Source organism: Pipistrellus kuhlii, unplaced genomic scaffold (genome assembly GCF_014108245.1).
Source record: "Pipistrellus kuhlii isolate mPipKuh1 unplaced genomic scaffold, mPipKuh1.p scaffold_m20_p_10, whole genome shotgun sequence".
NCBI classification, from domain to species: Eukaryota; Metazoa; Chordata; class Mammalia; order Chiroptera; family Vespertilionidae; genus Pipistrellus; species Pipistrellus kuhlii.
In genome coordinates this window covers 17011715-17028239 of record NW_023425405.1, presented here as the reverse complement: position 1 = coordinate 17028239, position 16525 = coordinate 17011715, and the positions used below count along the sequence as shown (strand labels likewise).

General features: G+C 40.4%; 1 protein-coding gene across 1 annotated transcript; it reads right to left on the bottom strand.

Annotated features, from left to right (window-relative positions):
* Positions 1-2785: 2785 nt before the first annotated feature.
* On the bottom strand, positions 2786-5071 carry LOC118711034 (BTB/POZ domain-containing protein 18-like). The gene has a single exon (XM_036423934.2). The coding sequence runs from the start codon at positions 5069-5071 to the stop codon at positions 2930-2932; it is 2142 nt and encodes a 713-aa protein (XP_036279827.1). The 3' UTR covers positions 2786-2929.
* Between the last annotated feature and the right edge of the window lie 11454 nt (positions 5072-16525).

Sequence of the window (16525 nt, the reverse complement as noted above, 5' to 3'; positions counted from 1 at the left end):
ATTTCCCAAATTTTATTTTTCCTTTCAAAAATAAAAATATTTTAATATTTTTGGAATTGTATAATGTTAACATATTTGTATATAGCTTTTTTGGTCAATAATGTGTGGTGAACAATTATGCCACTAAATTCATCAAATGTGTTATTTATTAATAACTGTATCATATGGCTATACACTAGTTTATTTAACAATTTAGGTTTTTGAACATTTAGTTTTTTCTCTCCTTTTCAATATTACAATTAATGTTGTGATGTACATTTTTGTACATAAAATGTCAATAGCATGTCTGATTATTTTCATTAACATAGTAAATTAAAACACTGAGATAGCTTTTTAAGAGTGTGAAATAGGTATCATTAATAGTTAGGCTGGGACAATAAATGTAAACTACAACAGGCTAGGCAAATCAATGTATGACTGATGAGAAAACTGTCATCTAACCACATTGCACACACAGTTCGATATCATATAAAAGTTGGTTCTTTATTAAATTAACAAATAAATAATTATCTATCAATATATATAATATACAAAATCAACAGAAATTCTTAACAATAATGGAGTATTCAATTACCTTATAAACACTACTACTTAAATATTTTTTGTTCTAATTAAGTATGTTAGAGATAAATGCTAAACTGATAAAACTTTGGGTCTAAGACACACCCATGTGGATGAGCAAGCACATCCACATTGAGTTTAAGGCAAAATAAATAATAAAAACAATCTGTAGTATTTAGAAATAGCACCCCCTGCATGGTTTAGCCTTTATAGGCCTTCTCAATTTACATGACCTTCACCACATTGTCCCCAAAAATTCAATTCTATGGCCACACCCTGAAATCCTTCAAACTCCAAAATATTGCATTTTAATGCTTTCTCATAATAAACACCCATATCCCAGGCCTATAATTCCTTCAAAATCTATCCTTCTGCCTCATTGAAACTGTCAGTTCTTTGAGCATGTTCTCCCCCTCCTTTTTATTGAATTTACTGGGGTAACATGGGTTAACAAAAGTATACAGGGTTCAGGTGAGTAATTCCACAACATATCATTTGTACACTCCAAGTCAAGTCTTCTTCCATCACCATGTATGCCCCCTATACCCCTTTTCCCCTTCCCCCACACACTGCTTCCTCTGGCAAGCCCCACAGTATTGTCCCTTGAATTTTCTCTTTTTTTCTTAATTTCTCAATCCCCCTACCAAGTTTCCCTAACTCCCCCAACAGCTGTTAGCCTGCTCTCTACGAGTCTATCTTTTTTTTTCTTAATAGTTCATTTTGTTCAATATATTCCACATATAAGTGAAATATGGTACTTGTCTTTCTCTGGCTGGCTTATTTCACTTAGCCTAATGCTCCCCAGGTCCATCCATGCAGTCAAAGGGTAAGATTTCCTTCTTTTTCTTACAGCTGAGTAGTAAATGTACCACAGCTTTTTTACCCACTCATCTACTGATGAGCACTTAGGCTGCTTCCAGATATTGGCAATTATAAATAATGCTGCAAAGAATAGAGGGTTCCATATCTTCTTTCAAATTAGTGTTTCCAATTTATTTAGTTATATTCCCAAATGTGGAATTGCTGGATCATAAGGCACTTTTTGCCTTGTCCCAGCATTACAAAGCATTCAGCAATCTGGAGAAAGGAGCTGCGCTTAGATTCAATAAGGAGTCCAAGGAGAAAATATAATTTTGAAAGGCATTGGGGGTCAGAGGAGCGTCAGCTAAAGGAGCTAAAAGACTACTCCCCTTCACTCAGGACCCCTGCTTTTATTAACACAATATGGCCTAAAACAAGGTGGAGATAATACACTTCAAAGGGTAGGGTTTTCAGAAGTATTGTCAGATTGGGGGAATAGCCTACAGCTGTTCAGGTGTTTGACCAACAGGAGGCAATGACGTGCAGATTTAAGATGCCCTGAGCTGTCTGGCAGCAGACAATCCTATTCAGGTTTGGGGAAATGCCCTTCAGCCATTCCAGATGATTCAGCCCTTCTGACATGCTGAAATTGACTTCCAGCAACTTCCATTTTTAATTTTTTGAGGTAGCTTCATACTGCTTTCCACAGTGGCTACACCAATCTGCACTCCCAACAGTGCACACGGTTTCCCTTTCCTCCACATCCTCACCAATACTTTTTGTTTGTTGATTTATTTTGACAGGTGTGAGGTGAAATTTCATTGTGGTTTTAATTTGCTTTTCTCTGATGACTAGTGAGTTGAGCATCTTTCTATATATCTATTGACCATTTGTATGTCCTCTTTGGAGAAACATCTATTTAGGTCCTCTGCCTATTTTTTTAATTGGAATGTTCGTTTGTTTTATATTGAGGGGGTTTGGGGGGGGGGGGAGGAGTAACTTTTTTAAGCAACTGTATCTTTTTCAACTCACTTCTTGGAGTGATGATGAAGTACTTCTTCCTGGCCCTTTGGAGGTTTGGGCTAGACTTCCCTTACTGGGAGTAAATAGATCCACAAATAAGGTGCTAAACAATGTCCTGTCACTCACACCCACTTCGAATTTCACCCCAACACTGCTTCACACCTTCTGGAACATTTTCTCTAACATAGAACAACTGCAGAGAGTGTACTTAATTTTTCCTGAATTAGCAGGACCTCATAACCTGGGAGACATGGCCTTGGCTCTTACCTATGACCCACTAGAGTTGGAAACCACACACTTTGTTGTTCCACTTGTTATAAGGAACTAAGATGGTTCAAGTTCATAATTTTCTGTCCACAGTACTATTTGACTTCTGCCTGATTCCCAAAACCCAGGGAGGGGAGAGTGGGACCAACAGAGAACAAGGTTATGCCTGCCTCTTGTGCTAGATAACAGGACATGTGCTAGCCTCTCTGCCAATACCACTCTTTCTAGCCAACATTTCCCATCCTCCCAGTGCCCCTAAACCTCCTTCCCCACTCTACTAGGTTAGTATGTCTACCTCTGTTTCTGACTCTGAAGAAGGGTCAGGCCATATGGAGGGAATACAGGTGGACACCAGCCTCCCCTCCAATGTCCAGTTTACCACATCAATCTCTTCCTCTTCAAGGCTGGCAGGGAGTGGGTCCAACAGCTCACAGTTGCTCAATACCTCCTTGTCTGGTTCTGGGTCAGGATACAGCACCTCTTCTGTAGTCAGGGACACTTCCAACCTAGTCTCCATCGAGTTAGAACAGGGAGGTGAGAGGTCCCCATTGGATATTTGGGGAGGGTCAAGGAAGCCATTGTGGAGAATTTTGTCTCTCTGACCATTCGCTGGCTGGGAGCTGATATCATCTTGGTCTTGTGTCAAAGAGCATGCTACTGAAAGCACCTGTCCATTCATCTTAAGGGGGATAAAGGGTTCAACTGGCTCTTTGTTCTCACCAACAGGTTCTTTTTCCAATCCGATGCACTCTCTGGGCCGGAATTCCATTTCTGGTAAATAGCATTCTTCTTCTTCTTCTTCTTTGATCCAGTTCTTCTCTATTTCTGTCAGGTGATAACTAGGAGTCCTACAGTCCTTTGCCCTTGGACTCTCCAAAGATCCTATAGGTAGCTCAATTTCTGAGCCACATGGCTTGAACTCCAGCTCACTGGTGGCAGCAATATTTGGGTTCCTATACTCCTCAGTTTCACAGGTCTGCCCCGACAGGGCTTTGTCAAATGCATATGGCTCTCTGCAGTTGATACCAAATCCAGGTTCCTTCCCTACCACCTCTGGACTGGACCCAAACTTAGACTTCACCACTGAGTGGTCTGAGGAGAGGCTACCAGAGAGCAGAATGTCTTGTAGCCCATAGCACACTGAGGAGTCCTGGCACTTGTCTATTCTAGTAGATAGCATTTCCTGCTGGTAAACTGAGGATGGCTGATTCCCTGGAGGCTCTTTTGAGTCCCTAGGTTCTGGGACATGAGGACTATCCTGAGAGGTTTTGAAGGGAGGTTCTTGCACCACCTCCCAGTGGGTCCCACTGACAGTCCTCCTCAGTTTCATTCTCCCAATCTTCCCCTTGTTTGCAGAGTCTGAGTTAGATGCTCTGACTTCAGGACTCCACTCCTTACTCCCACCTGTCTTTCTCAGACAAGATGGGCTTGGAGTGCTCTGTAGAGGACTAGCTCTCCCTGACTTATGCTTGTCCTCTGGCGTTTTATTTATGTTCTCCTGTCGCCAAAGACGCCAGCCAGGATCTGCAGGCACTGAGCTGTTTCCATTTAAAACGCTCAAAGGCTTGGATGTCCAGACATTAGGTGATGGCTTTGAACGACTCAGACTGATCTTTATGGGCAATAGTCGCTTACCCACAGAGGTGGTATACAAACTGGGTGAGGAAAGCTCTATAGAACCAAGGGCAAGGTCGTTTTTGTTCTCTTTAGATTCTTGACTGTGGCTTGATGGTGAAAAGTTTTCTTTTTGAGGCATTCCTCTTGAGCAGCAGAGTTTTCTTTTGGCCTCCCTCTTGAGCAGAAGAGTGCCAGACAAATTCTCTACATTGTGTCCACTGCTCTTGTCCTGGAGTCCCTCATCCTTCCCCAACAACTTCAATCTCACTGCCCCAAGAGGACAAAGAGTCTGAGTAACAGGCAGTAAAGTTTGAGGGCAGTGGCTGGATGGCACCACCCTGGCAGAGATCGGTGCAGCAATTGGAGATTTTAAGCACTCCTGGTTCAGTCTTTGGCCCTGAGGGGCCTTCACCAACTTTCCACCCTCTAGCTGAAGGGATTCTAGCTCATATACACGGAGTTGACGGGCAGCAGAAAGCACATCCTGGACTTCTTCTTGATATACTTCTATCTCTGAGGTATACAGGAAGTCCACCAGCTTCCTAAGTGCCCTGATCGTCAGGCCTTCCAGCTCCAACACCACCTTACAACCCTGAGCTGGCCTCTCCCACTCCAGGAGCTCTGTGAAGAAGGGGCTGCAGGCAGACAAGATGCAGCCGTGGGCTGGGACCACCTCACCTTCTGCCTGCAGGAGGACATCACAGAACACCCCACGCTGTTGCTGGTGATAAAGCTGCAGAAAAGCCAACTGGAGAAACTGGGGATTCCTATATATAAGGTTGGGGCTAGCAGAAGAATACATGTTGGTGTATTAACAAACTAAGGTTTTCACAGATCAGTTTCTGCACAGCTGATGCTCCTTTCCAGGTTGCAGTTTTCTGTCAGGGGGCACTGAGGATCTGAAGAGTCAGCGTCCAACTGGACTAGCTCTGCAGTCCTCTCGGTGCTTGGGGCCTCTGTCCAGCCTACATCGTTTCCTCCCAATGTCCAGCCTCGTAACAGGAAGATTAAAAAAAAATAATAATAAATAACACAGGTAGGCGAGTCGCCTGAGGTTCCTCTCCCTGTCTGGAAATTAAGGGAATCGGAGAAAGCAGGCCCTCAGGGAAGGTCCGCACAGCTGGGTGCCCTGGCCCAACTCCTTTGAGGAGATGCTCCTCCGCTGGGAAAGTTCCAGAAGCCAGAATGCAGAGTTTACCTCACCGCCAGCTCCCGCAGCCGCACTCTCTCTGGCGCCCACATCCCCACCGCTCTGGTGGGAGGCGGTGACTGCGAGGACCTGAGGCGAAACTGCGGCGCTTCACACCCAGGCAGCTCCACTCCTGCCCCTGTGCCCGCCCACACCCTTCCTCCGCGCCAGCCCACTGGCCAAAGGCTCCTGGGACAGCCAATCACAGGACGAGGAGCGGTTTGGGCGGGAAGCTGTCTCCAGGGTCTTGAGAGCAGAGCCCAGGAAAGAGTCTTGGCGGGAGAGGTGGGGGGAGGAAGCCTGACAGCAGCCGGCTCCTCAGTCAGCCTCTCCGGTTGCGTGGGCTTCAGGGCGCCTGAAGGACCCCTCGGGATTCTATCTAAAGAGGCTGCAAATGGCGGCAGCCCGGCTCTAGGTTTAATGGAGGACGAGTCCCCGGATGGCTCTCCTCACACCTGACCCCCCTCTCCCCAGTCTCTCTAGATACCTCCTACCGCCAGAGATGTTCTAGGACAAGGTCACTGGGCCAGTTTCCGAGTTCGAATTTTTCCCGGATTCCACTCCAGCCCCAAGTCTTGGCGATCTGGTGACTAGAGAGGGGAGGCAGGACTTCCTGTCTGGAGTGGCCTCCGGTGTCCTAACCGAGATGGTTTGTTCAGCGCACTTCCTGGCTGGAAACAGCTGTTTTCAGGGATGACAGGAAAAATTAAATGATCTCAAGATTATACACATTTAGCGAGAATGCCAACCCATGTTATCCATCTGGACAGCAAGTCTTTCCCTGTGTGTTAGGTCCTGGCTGTGGTTAGATGTCATTAGATGTCACCTGATTGTTGTGGAGCAAACCGGAGTAAAGACCACTGGAGTCCAGACCAAATTAAAACTAAGGGAACCTTTAATTGCCAGCCAGCGATTGCTCTCCACACAGGGAGGTCAGAGGGCAGCCCCTGACCCTTTCTGCAAGACCACCTTTTTTTAAAATATATTTTATTGATTTTTTACAGAGAGAAGAGAGAGGGATAGAGAGTTAGAAACATCGATGAGAAAGAATCATCTTTCACACCTCCTACTGGGGATGTGCCCGCAACCAAGGTACATGCCCTTGACCAGAATCGAACCCGGGACCTTTCAGTCCACAGGCTGACTATCCACTGATCCCAACCGGTTTCAGCTTCAAGACCACTTTTAAGCACATTAACTACATCCTGTTTTTGCAGAGTAAGCAACCCAAGACAAAACTGTTTTTCTCAAATAATGACAGGGCCATGCTATTATTGACCATGTTATTCACAGGGTCATCTGTTCTTCAGAAAGCTGACAGTGTTCTATGAAAGAAGGCCTACGTGCTGGGAAGGGGCCATGAGACTCTATCTCAAGGTGTGGCCTGGTGTCAGCACTGACACCTCTGTCTGGAGCATAATCCAGAGCCTCTCTGGAAGCATGCTCAAAAATTCCCACTCTCTAACACTGGTGTCCAGGGCGGGATGAAAGTGGCTCAAACCATAGGACACGGATGACAACGTGATGAACTGAAACAGAGCAGGCCCCACTGAGGCCAACAAGGGGCCAAAGAGGAAGGCACCTAAGAGAAGGGGACCCCGCAAAGGAACAAGACGCGGAGAGGTGAGTAGTACATTTGCACTCAAATAGGTCATCATTGGTATCTACTATTTCAAATAGGGTTTGAGGTAGTTGACTGAAGTATGGAGGGTTGGAGGGGGAGTTGAGCATTTCCAAGGCAGTTAATAGTCTCTCTAGGACTATGCAGAGTTTTAAAATATTCTGGTGAGAATGACTTATGGTCTGTTTTAGATTGGATGTCAGGGACAAACTGCCTGGAGAGTTGACAGTTAAGTTGAAATCTGAATGGTAAGAGGAAGCCAAAAATGAGAAGATAGAGCAATGTCAACTACTAATACCAAAGCTCTAAAGTGTGGAGTTGAAACACACTGGATCCATCGGAGCTATTACAAATGAAGGAGAGATGGGCAAGAATGAGAATATGAAGGGTTCTATATGTTAGGGGGGAAAAGATTTAAAAAAATATACATTTTTATTGGTTTCAGAGAGAAAGGAAGAGGGAGATAGAAACATCAATGATGAGAGAGAATCATTGATTGGCTGCCTCCTGCATGCTCCCCACTGGGGATCCAGCCCGCTACCTGGGCATATGTCCTGACCTGGAATCGAACCAGTGACCTCTTGGTTCCTGGGTCGATACTCAACTGCTGAACTACACTGGCTGGGCAGGAAAAAAAAGTTTTGATTTTATTCGTAGGAAGGGGAAAGTCTATGAGGGTTTTAAATTGCAGAATGATAGGATCTAACTCACATTTTTATAAAAGATCAGGCTACTTATGTGACAAATGGATTTAAGAGGGAACAAAAGTGAAAGCAAGGAAATTAGTTTGAAGGTCAAGTGATGGTGATAAGCAGTTCACTACAGTAGAAGCAGTAAAAATGGAGAGAAATCAATGGATTGAGAATATATGTGGAGACAGTGTGTGTGTGTGTGTGTGTGTGTGTGTGTGTGTGTGTTTGGGGGGCGGTAGTTTTTTTTATACACTGAATCTTACATTTAGTGGTTGGGTTTTTAACTCAAAGTTTAACTTTCCCACCCATAACTGTCACCACTTACATACAAATTAAAACAAACCATTAAATGGTCAAAGATTAGAGAAGACCTAGGAAATAGAATTGTATTTTAAAAAGAAATATATAAAATTCTTATATGAGGCAGAGTGCTGTGCTGTCATGGCTCTACTTCTAAAATTGACTAAAACTATAAGTATCAAGAAGAAATGAAAAAAAAATAATTACAAAAAAACACTGACTATCTATTTATACAGAGGAAAATAAGATAATTTTACTCCTTTCTACCCTCTGGTGGCTACACATTACCAGCCAAAGTTTGTCATTTTTGAAGCCATGGGTAGGATGGCCATTTTAAATTCCCCTTATAAATTCTACTAATACACAATTTAACTAAAATGGTATTGGATTAAAAAACAACAACCAAAACATGAGTCCTCTCTAATAGTCAGTCTCTTCTCATTTGTCTGTAAACAGTCTTGAAAACTACACAGATGGGTAGATAATTCACAAGGGAATTGGGTTAAATGGGCAGATGGAAATATAGGTAGCTTTATTTGTATTCAAAGAAATACAAATTTTTAGCCGAAACCGGTTTGGCTCAGTGGATAGAGCATTGGCCTGTGGACTGAAAGGTCCCAGGTTCGATTCTGGTCAAGGGCATGTACCTTGGTTATGGGCACATCCCCAGTAGGGAGTGTGCAAGAGGCAGCTGATCGATGATTCTCTCTCATGGATGTTTCTATCTCTTCTTCTCTGTAAAAAATCAATAAAATATATATATTTTAAAAAGAAATACAAATTTTTAAAATAAGACACTATTTTTACCTATAAAGTTAACAAAGACTAAAATATGATATTAAATAAAAAAGAGGATGCAGTTAAATTCAGCCAAGGGAATAAATGACAAGATTGGAGGCAAATGCCCAGATATACAATTATCCTAAAGGAAAATTCAGAAATAAATATAAGAAATATTTATTGAAATCATTCAAGAAATATTTGTTGAATATTAACTATGCACAGGACACTGTTTTAAGTCCTCTAATCTACTAATTCCACTTTTGGAAACGTATCTAAAGAAAATTAGTGGAAATGCAGCCATATTTATTTTCAGGAAATCTACTACAATGTGAAAACAGCATAAATGGCTTGACAGTAGGGAAGTGAATAAATAATTTATGCTACATCTATATTTTAAAAGATATGAAATGATAGAAAAAAAATGAAGATTAGTGAAGTCTAGGAAATCCTATTAGTGTAATTTTATAGAAAAGTGTAAATAAAAAGATGCAGTTATAGTATGATTCTGATTTCTACACATATATATTTATATTCAGGCAACATATTTATTTACTATTAAATATGTGCTAGGACATATAAAGAGGTCTCTGAATGAATAAAACTAAAGGTCAACTTGTATTTTTTCTCCATTATTGTTTCTCTACTTCATAGAAATTGCTGAAAAACAGACTAGCATATAGTAAAGTACTTTGTGCTTTAGTCATGAATAAAAATGTGCCATAATATATAATGGAATAATAAAAGTGAGAAAGAAAGTGTAATTTCAGTTTCAAGTACTTTGTACTTTATGTTTAACAAAAGGTGAAAATTGGGATTTGAATTCACGTGTGAGGGCAGACAGGTCCTTTAGGAAGGGGGGTAAAAAGCTATTGTGAGTCTTTTAAATTATGCATAGGTAAAGAGAGAACTGTGTAAGTGGAGAAGTTTGGAAAATCTGAGGCTGAAAATCTGAAAAGATTAAGTGGAAAAGAGAGGAAAGGGGAGCATTTTGGAAGGAAGAGAATGTTTTTGAATGTTAAGGGTAGTAATGGCCCAGAGTTGAAGCAAGCCTTTCTCTGGATGGAGCCTGGCAATTGCTAGACCGTGCCCTCAGAAGAGATATCAGTGTTCTTATATGTGGTGGCACTGAATGTTTTCCAAGTACTTTGTGGCAAACAGACATAGCCACTTGGGTTCTGAAGCAGTAACGTAAAAACAGAGGTGACAGGATCTGGTAAATATACAATAATAAGTACTTGTCTGTGGTGGGAAAATAACAGATGAAGGCACTTTGCGGTGGATCAAGACTTTGTTATCTCACAAGGAGAGACTTGAGGCTTCGCAATTAAGACAAATACTTTATAACCAAAGGCCAATAAAGTGAAGGAACGTGAGTCTATAATTCCCTTAATTTTCAATTTTATTCACATTTCCCCACCACAGACATGTACTTATTTTAGAATAAGGAAAAGTAATTTAATGCTCCCTCTCTTCTGTCTTATTTTCCCCATTGAGATCAAAGACTATTTAATTAAACTCACCCCCATTCTCTCCTCAGATGCCACTCACTTTCTGCTGCTCAAATTCAGTGGGCACTTTCCAGCCATATTTTGGTCTTCTTAGTCATATTGGATGCTGTTGGCCACCATATTCTTCCTGAAACTTCTCCTCTGATGTCCCTGCCTCCAATCTCTTACCTTCCCTCCTGCCACTCTGTCCATCCCTTGTCCATCTTTTGGGAGCCTCCTCTTCTAAAGTCTGTCTCTTAGATGCTTGTATTTTCCAGACTTTGCACAGGGTAACCTTCTCCTACACATTCTCTCTGAGCCATTTCATCCACACTAACCTTTACACTCTTCATTTACTGCTAAGTCTACAGAGCCTGGAACAGTCCTTCAGACACCAGAGGTGTGTAAAACATAGTGTTTCATCTAGCACTATGACATTGGGAGTAGACCATTTTTTAACACCTCCTCTTCTATGCAACAAAATTGCTTTCATTAATCATCACAAAATAAGTAGTAATCATTTTTTGGTTGGCTGTCTAATTTCAAAGCAAAGCAAATTTATACTTAAATTTATTTCAACTTTAAAACATTATTCAAATTTAGTAAGATATTTTCTGTCTGAACGAAAATTCATACTTAACAATTTTGAACTGCTTTACACACACAAATAAAAACTCCACATGTCAAATGTTATGACAGAATTGCCATAACCCAAGTTTTGCTTCTTTGTTCTCACAATTCACTTTGCTGGCACTGCTTATTTCTAAGCTATTGTTTAAATGCAAAAGTATGTATTATAACAGAGTATGCAGACAAGAACTGCTCTCAAAGTGAACTTAAATGATCCAAAACAATTATATACTTGCTCTTGAAACAAAAGCATGTAGTTGAGTTCCCATGGTTCAGGGAGGTCTCTGAATTACCCTCCCCATGTAGAAGCAATGTTTGTGAAAAGATAAGAACAAAAATGTGCTACTTTGAAGCATGCAGATAATATTGTTAAAATGCAATAGTAATCACAGCAATTGTTTAGACTTTTTACTAATAAAAGACTTTTTCAGGAAATATTTTATTATTGGCATTGTGATACTTGAAGACAATAAAAAGACCAATTCCTATTCGTTTTATTCTACACAGATAATGCACCATCTTACTGCCTGTACCCTGCCTGGGCTGGCCACTCCTACCACCCCACTGTTAGTATGATATTGACAACACATATTTGTTGAATAAATGAACACATTTGTCATATGATGCTAAGACTGCTTCTTCGGTCATTTTCCTGTCCTATATTGGTGAATGGCACCAAATTCCACCAAGTAGCTCAAGCCAGAACTTCAGATTCTATCTTCCTATTCCTCCCAAGTAGACACAAAATCTTTTTATTCTAACTTCCTAAACATTTCTAAAATCCATTCTCAATCTCTCCACTCTCACTAAAATGGACTAATTCGACACTTGGTAACTCTTCCCAAGACCATTATGTTACTAACCTATTCAGTTTCTAATCTCCCTGAACTTCCCTAAACGCTTCATCTTTAAAAGGGGATATTAATCCCCACTGCAAAAGATTACTATGAGGTTTGAATAACATGTATAGAGTGTCTAGTATAGTGTCTGGCTCAAAAGTAACGTTAGTTTTTCTTCCTAAAATATTGCTTGAAACTCTACTGTCTCCAAAATCTGAATATGTTTAAAGAAATCAATTATATTTTCAGACTGAATTAATGAAACATCATCTTATATCCATATAAAACAAATTATGCAGATAATTTCAGTTATATAAATGTGACCTAATTCATAGTACTCCCAAACTCATTTTTATTATAGCAACAAATACTTTCTGATCATTACAAAGACTCCAAACAAAATAAGGTATGAATATATTGCCATAGACATGTATAGATAGATACAAAAAAAATCTATGCTTTCAAGGACTTCATAATTCCATACACACATATAACTCATAGTGATGCAGGATAACATATAACAAGTGCTGCATAAATATCATAGCCATCCATGAGAGAGATAGAAAGAAGACAAACCGACAAAATGTGTCAATCAGAATAATATTTGAGGAGAGAAACCAAGATGTAGCTCAGAGGAAAGCTACACTGCTATACTATTTTATGTAGAAAAGGATTGATAAATAAATTTCTGATTGATATGAATGCTAATAGGACATATGGCCCAGTTGGAAGAGGATACAGAATTCAAAAAAAGACATAACAAGAGTGAAATTTGGAAAGAAGACTGAGACCAGTGGTGGATGCAATTAAATACCAAAGTTAAGAGGTTTCCTTAAAAAAATGAAGAAGCATCAGTATAAAAACTGTGAGAGGCCCAAGTACCTCTGATCAAACCCCACCCCACCAAAAAAAAAATAGAAACCTTGAGAGCCTCCTGTCTGATTGCCCTACATTTGCTTGTTTTTCTGTATAATCCATCTTCCACTCAACCTGTCATTGTGATCTTTCCAAAATCCAAATCTGACTATGTTATATCATTGTTTAAAATCCCTTCCATGTCTCCAAAGAGGATATACAAATTGCCAATGAGCACATGGAAAGATGTTCAACATCACTAATCATTAGGAAAATGCTAATCAAAAATACAATTATTTGCCACTTCACAAACCTATTAGGATAGCTACTATAAGTAAAAATAAAAATAAAAAACAGAAAACAACAAGTATTGTGGAGGAGGTGGAGAAAATGGTCCACTATTAGTGGAAAATTAAAATGGTACAGCCACTGTGGAAAACAGTATGGCAACAGTTCCTCAAAATATTAAGAGTAGAATTACCATAGGATCTAGAAATTCCACTTCTGGGTGTACAATCAAAATAACTTGAAAGCAGGGTCTCAATGAGAAATTAGTATATATTGATAGCAGCAATACTCACAACAACTAAAAGGTGGAAGCAACCCAAATGTCTATCAACAGTTGAGTGGATAAACAAAATGTGGTAGGATACATACAATGAAATATTATTCAGCCTGAAAAGGAAGGAAAGTCTGACACATACCACAACATGGATAAAGTTTGAAGACAAGTGAAATACCCAGTCACAAAAAGACAAATACTGTATGACTCCAGTTATTATGAGGTATCTAGAGTAGTCAATTTTATAGAGACAGAAAATAGAACGGTGGTTGGGAGGGTCTGAGAAGATCAGAGAATGGGGTATTGATATTGAATGGATACAGAGTTTCAGATTTGCAAGATGGAAAAAGTTCTGGGAATTGAATGCATACCGATGTGAATGTATCTAACACTACTGAATTATATACTTACAAAATAATTAAGATGATAAAATTTTTATCACAATTAAAAGTAAAACTTTTTTAAAATATCTTTCACTACCAGAAGGATAAATTTGAAATTATATACTAGTAGAGCCACATACAAAGCTCTCCATGGCTGAACTCTTCCCTTTGTGGAAGAAGAAGTGAGCATAACCAAAAGCATGAGGTTATGTTTAAGTTTCAGGAGAAAAAAAAGTCAAGTGCCATTTTATTTTCAAATGTATCCTGCAGTGAAAAAATAAGGAGTAGAATGATTTATAATAAGAAAATCACAAACTGAAGTATTTATAATCTTTGAATACAATGCTTCTTTAAGAAACACTTAGTAAAATTACTGTTTACATCAACTGATGCAATTTTTGAGCCATCATTAATTTTTACAACAACCATTGTTTTATGGATTATACAATTTATTCAAACAATATTTTACAAGTGTTTGGAAGAGGGAATCCTATCTAATAAAAAAGGGTAATATGCAAATTAGCCATCACTCTGTCACAAAGATGGTGGTGCCCATAGCCACAAGACAGGAGTCCCCCAGACCCAGCGGGGTTGGGGGGGGGGGACGGGAGAGGGAGGCGGGAAGGGAACAGCCACTGAGAGCGGGCAGCGTGAGCAGCCTGGCAGAATGCTTGCTTCATCACCAGGGCGAAAAGGCAAGCATTCCACAACTTGCCCCAGATGGGCCTCTGTGCTGCGGAGAGCCACTGGATAGTGGGTGTGGAATGGCCAGGCCCACAGAGATAATCCTACTAGCACATGGATTCGTGCGCAGGGCTGCTAGTCTTATAAAATACCTTAATGTGTATAACAGGAAAGTCAATTAAAAAGTTTATTTGCATGAGGATTCTTATTTTTTTCTCTGCATGTCAGAAACCTGACAGAAGTCTTCACTTTAGCTAGTAAGGACTTAACTGATTAAAAGTTAATTTCCATTTTTAAAGGGCAAAGTCAAGATACTACAGTTCTAGGAGCATAACTACTGTCTTAGTTAGCTTGGTCTGCCATAACACAGTATTACTGACTGGGTGGCTTAAAAAAAACAGATATTTATTTTTTCAGAGTTCTGGAGGTTGGAAAATCCAAGGTCAAGACACCAGCCAATTCAGTTTCCGGTGAGAGTCCTCTTCCAGGCTTTCTCTCAGCCAGCTTCTGGAGCACAGCAATCTGGTGTCTCCTCTTATTAGAACTTTAATCCTATCAGATCATATGCACATCCCTATGACTTGATTTGACCTGGTTTAATTTCATAGTCTACAGTCACACTGGTGGAGGAGTTAGGGTTTCAACATACAAATGTTGGGAGACACAAGTCAGTCTGTTGCAGGTGCTTTCCCTCCAATTTCTATCCAGCATAGTCTCTCATCACTAGTGACACAGTCCAATACCTAGACTTAGTATCCCAGAATGCCAGATAAGTTGCCATTCTTCTGTGTACCCAAAGCACCCTGTGTATGCTCATAAAATATCCCTAACTGATTTTTACTTAAATTTTTTGCTAGTTTGTGTATAGTATACATATTATAATGCATAATATAAGCCACTGGTGACAAGAACTATTGCTTCTTTCCCCCCCACAACACCATTTATCCCCTCTATGCCCTATTCCACCCCAACCTCCCCCTCCCCCCCCCATCACCACCACTCATGTTGTCCATGAGCTTTCTCTTTTTTTTTCTTCGTGGCTCAATCTCTTCATCCCTCCTAACCCTCCCCCGCCCTCCATCTGACAACTTACTCTCTGAGTCTGCATCTATTTTTGCCTCATGAACTATCGCTTCTTGCTGTCTATATCCCTTATACATTTAGCAACAATGGGGGTATTAATCTAGGATGGATCATAGGTGCTGGTATCCATTCTCTAATGCTGCTATAACAAACCAGCTGGTTTTAAACAACATAAATTTATCCTCTTAGAGTCCTAGAGATCAGAAGTATGAAATCAGTTGCCCAGGGCTGAATCATTTTAACCCAGTTAGGTCATGCTCCCACCACAGGCTCTTGAAGAAAACTGTTTTTGTTGTTGTTGTTTGTTTTGTTTTGTTTTTTCCCTTTTCCAGCTTCTAGAGCTGCATTCCTAGCATTCTTGGCTCTGGGCCCCCTCTTCCACCTCTACAACCTGCAGGGTAGCATCTGAAAATATCTCTCCTGCTATGAGAGGCACATTGCCTTCTCTCTTCTGTGTGTGGTAAACCTCCCTCTGCCTCTCTCTTGTAAGGACCCACCTTTATAATCCAGGACAATCTCCCCCTTTCAAGATGCTTAACTATTTACATCTCCCAAGTCCATATTCCTATATAAGGTCACATATATAGGTTCCAGGGATTATGACCTGGATATATTAGAGGCCATTAGCCTATCACAAGTGAGTATAAGGGCAATAGATTAGTTAGGAGGTTACTACATGACATCTTCCAAATGCTTCCCAGCTAGCTAGACTTCTTGTCCTGTTTTTCATAAGCTACGTTTGTCCATGTCACATGACTCCCTATCTCAGAGTAACACCATAAGCCCTTTGACAATATTTGGTCTAACCATCTGTACTCGGTGATTTGAAGCACTGATTAATGACCCAGGGAATTTATTCCCCATGCTAATCTGTATCAATTAGATCAATCATTACAAAAGTGAAACTACTTTTCTTAAGTAAAACTTTCTCAGTTGAATTATGTGGGCATTTACTTCAACTCATTATTCAGCTTCATAGTAGATTATAAGAATTCATCATTTTAACCCAGATGGGAATCAAGCCAATTTCCATTTTGTTCAAGCCTCACACATAATTGGCACACCATGAGCCATAAGTGATAATAAGGGCAAAGCTGGGTATTCAAGCTGGCAGAAAAACTAATAACCAAGTGGCTTTAGACATTTAT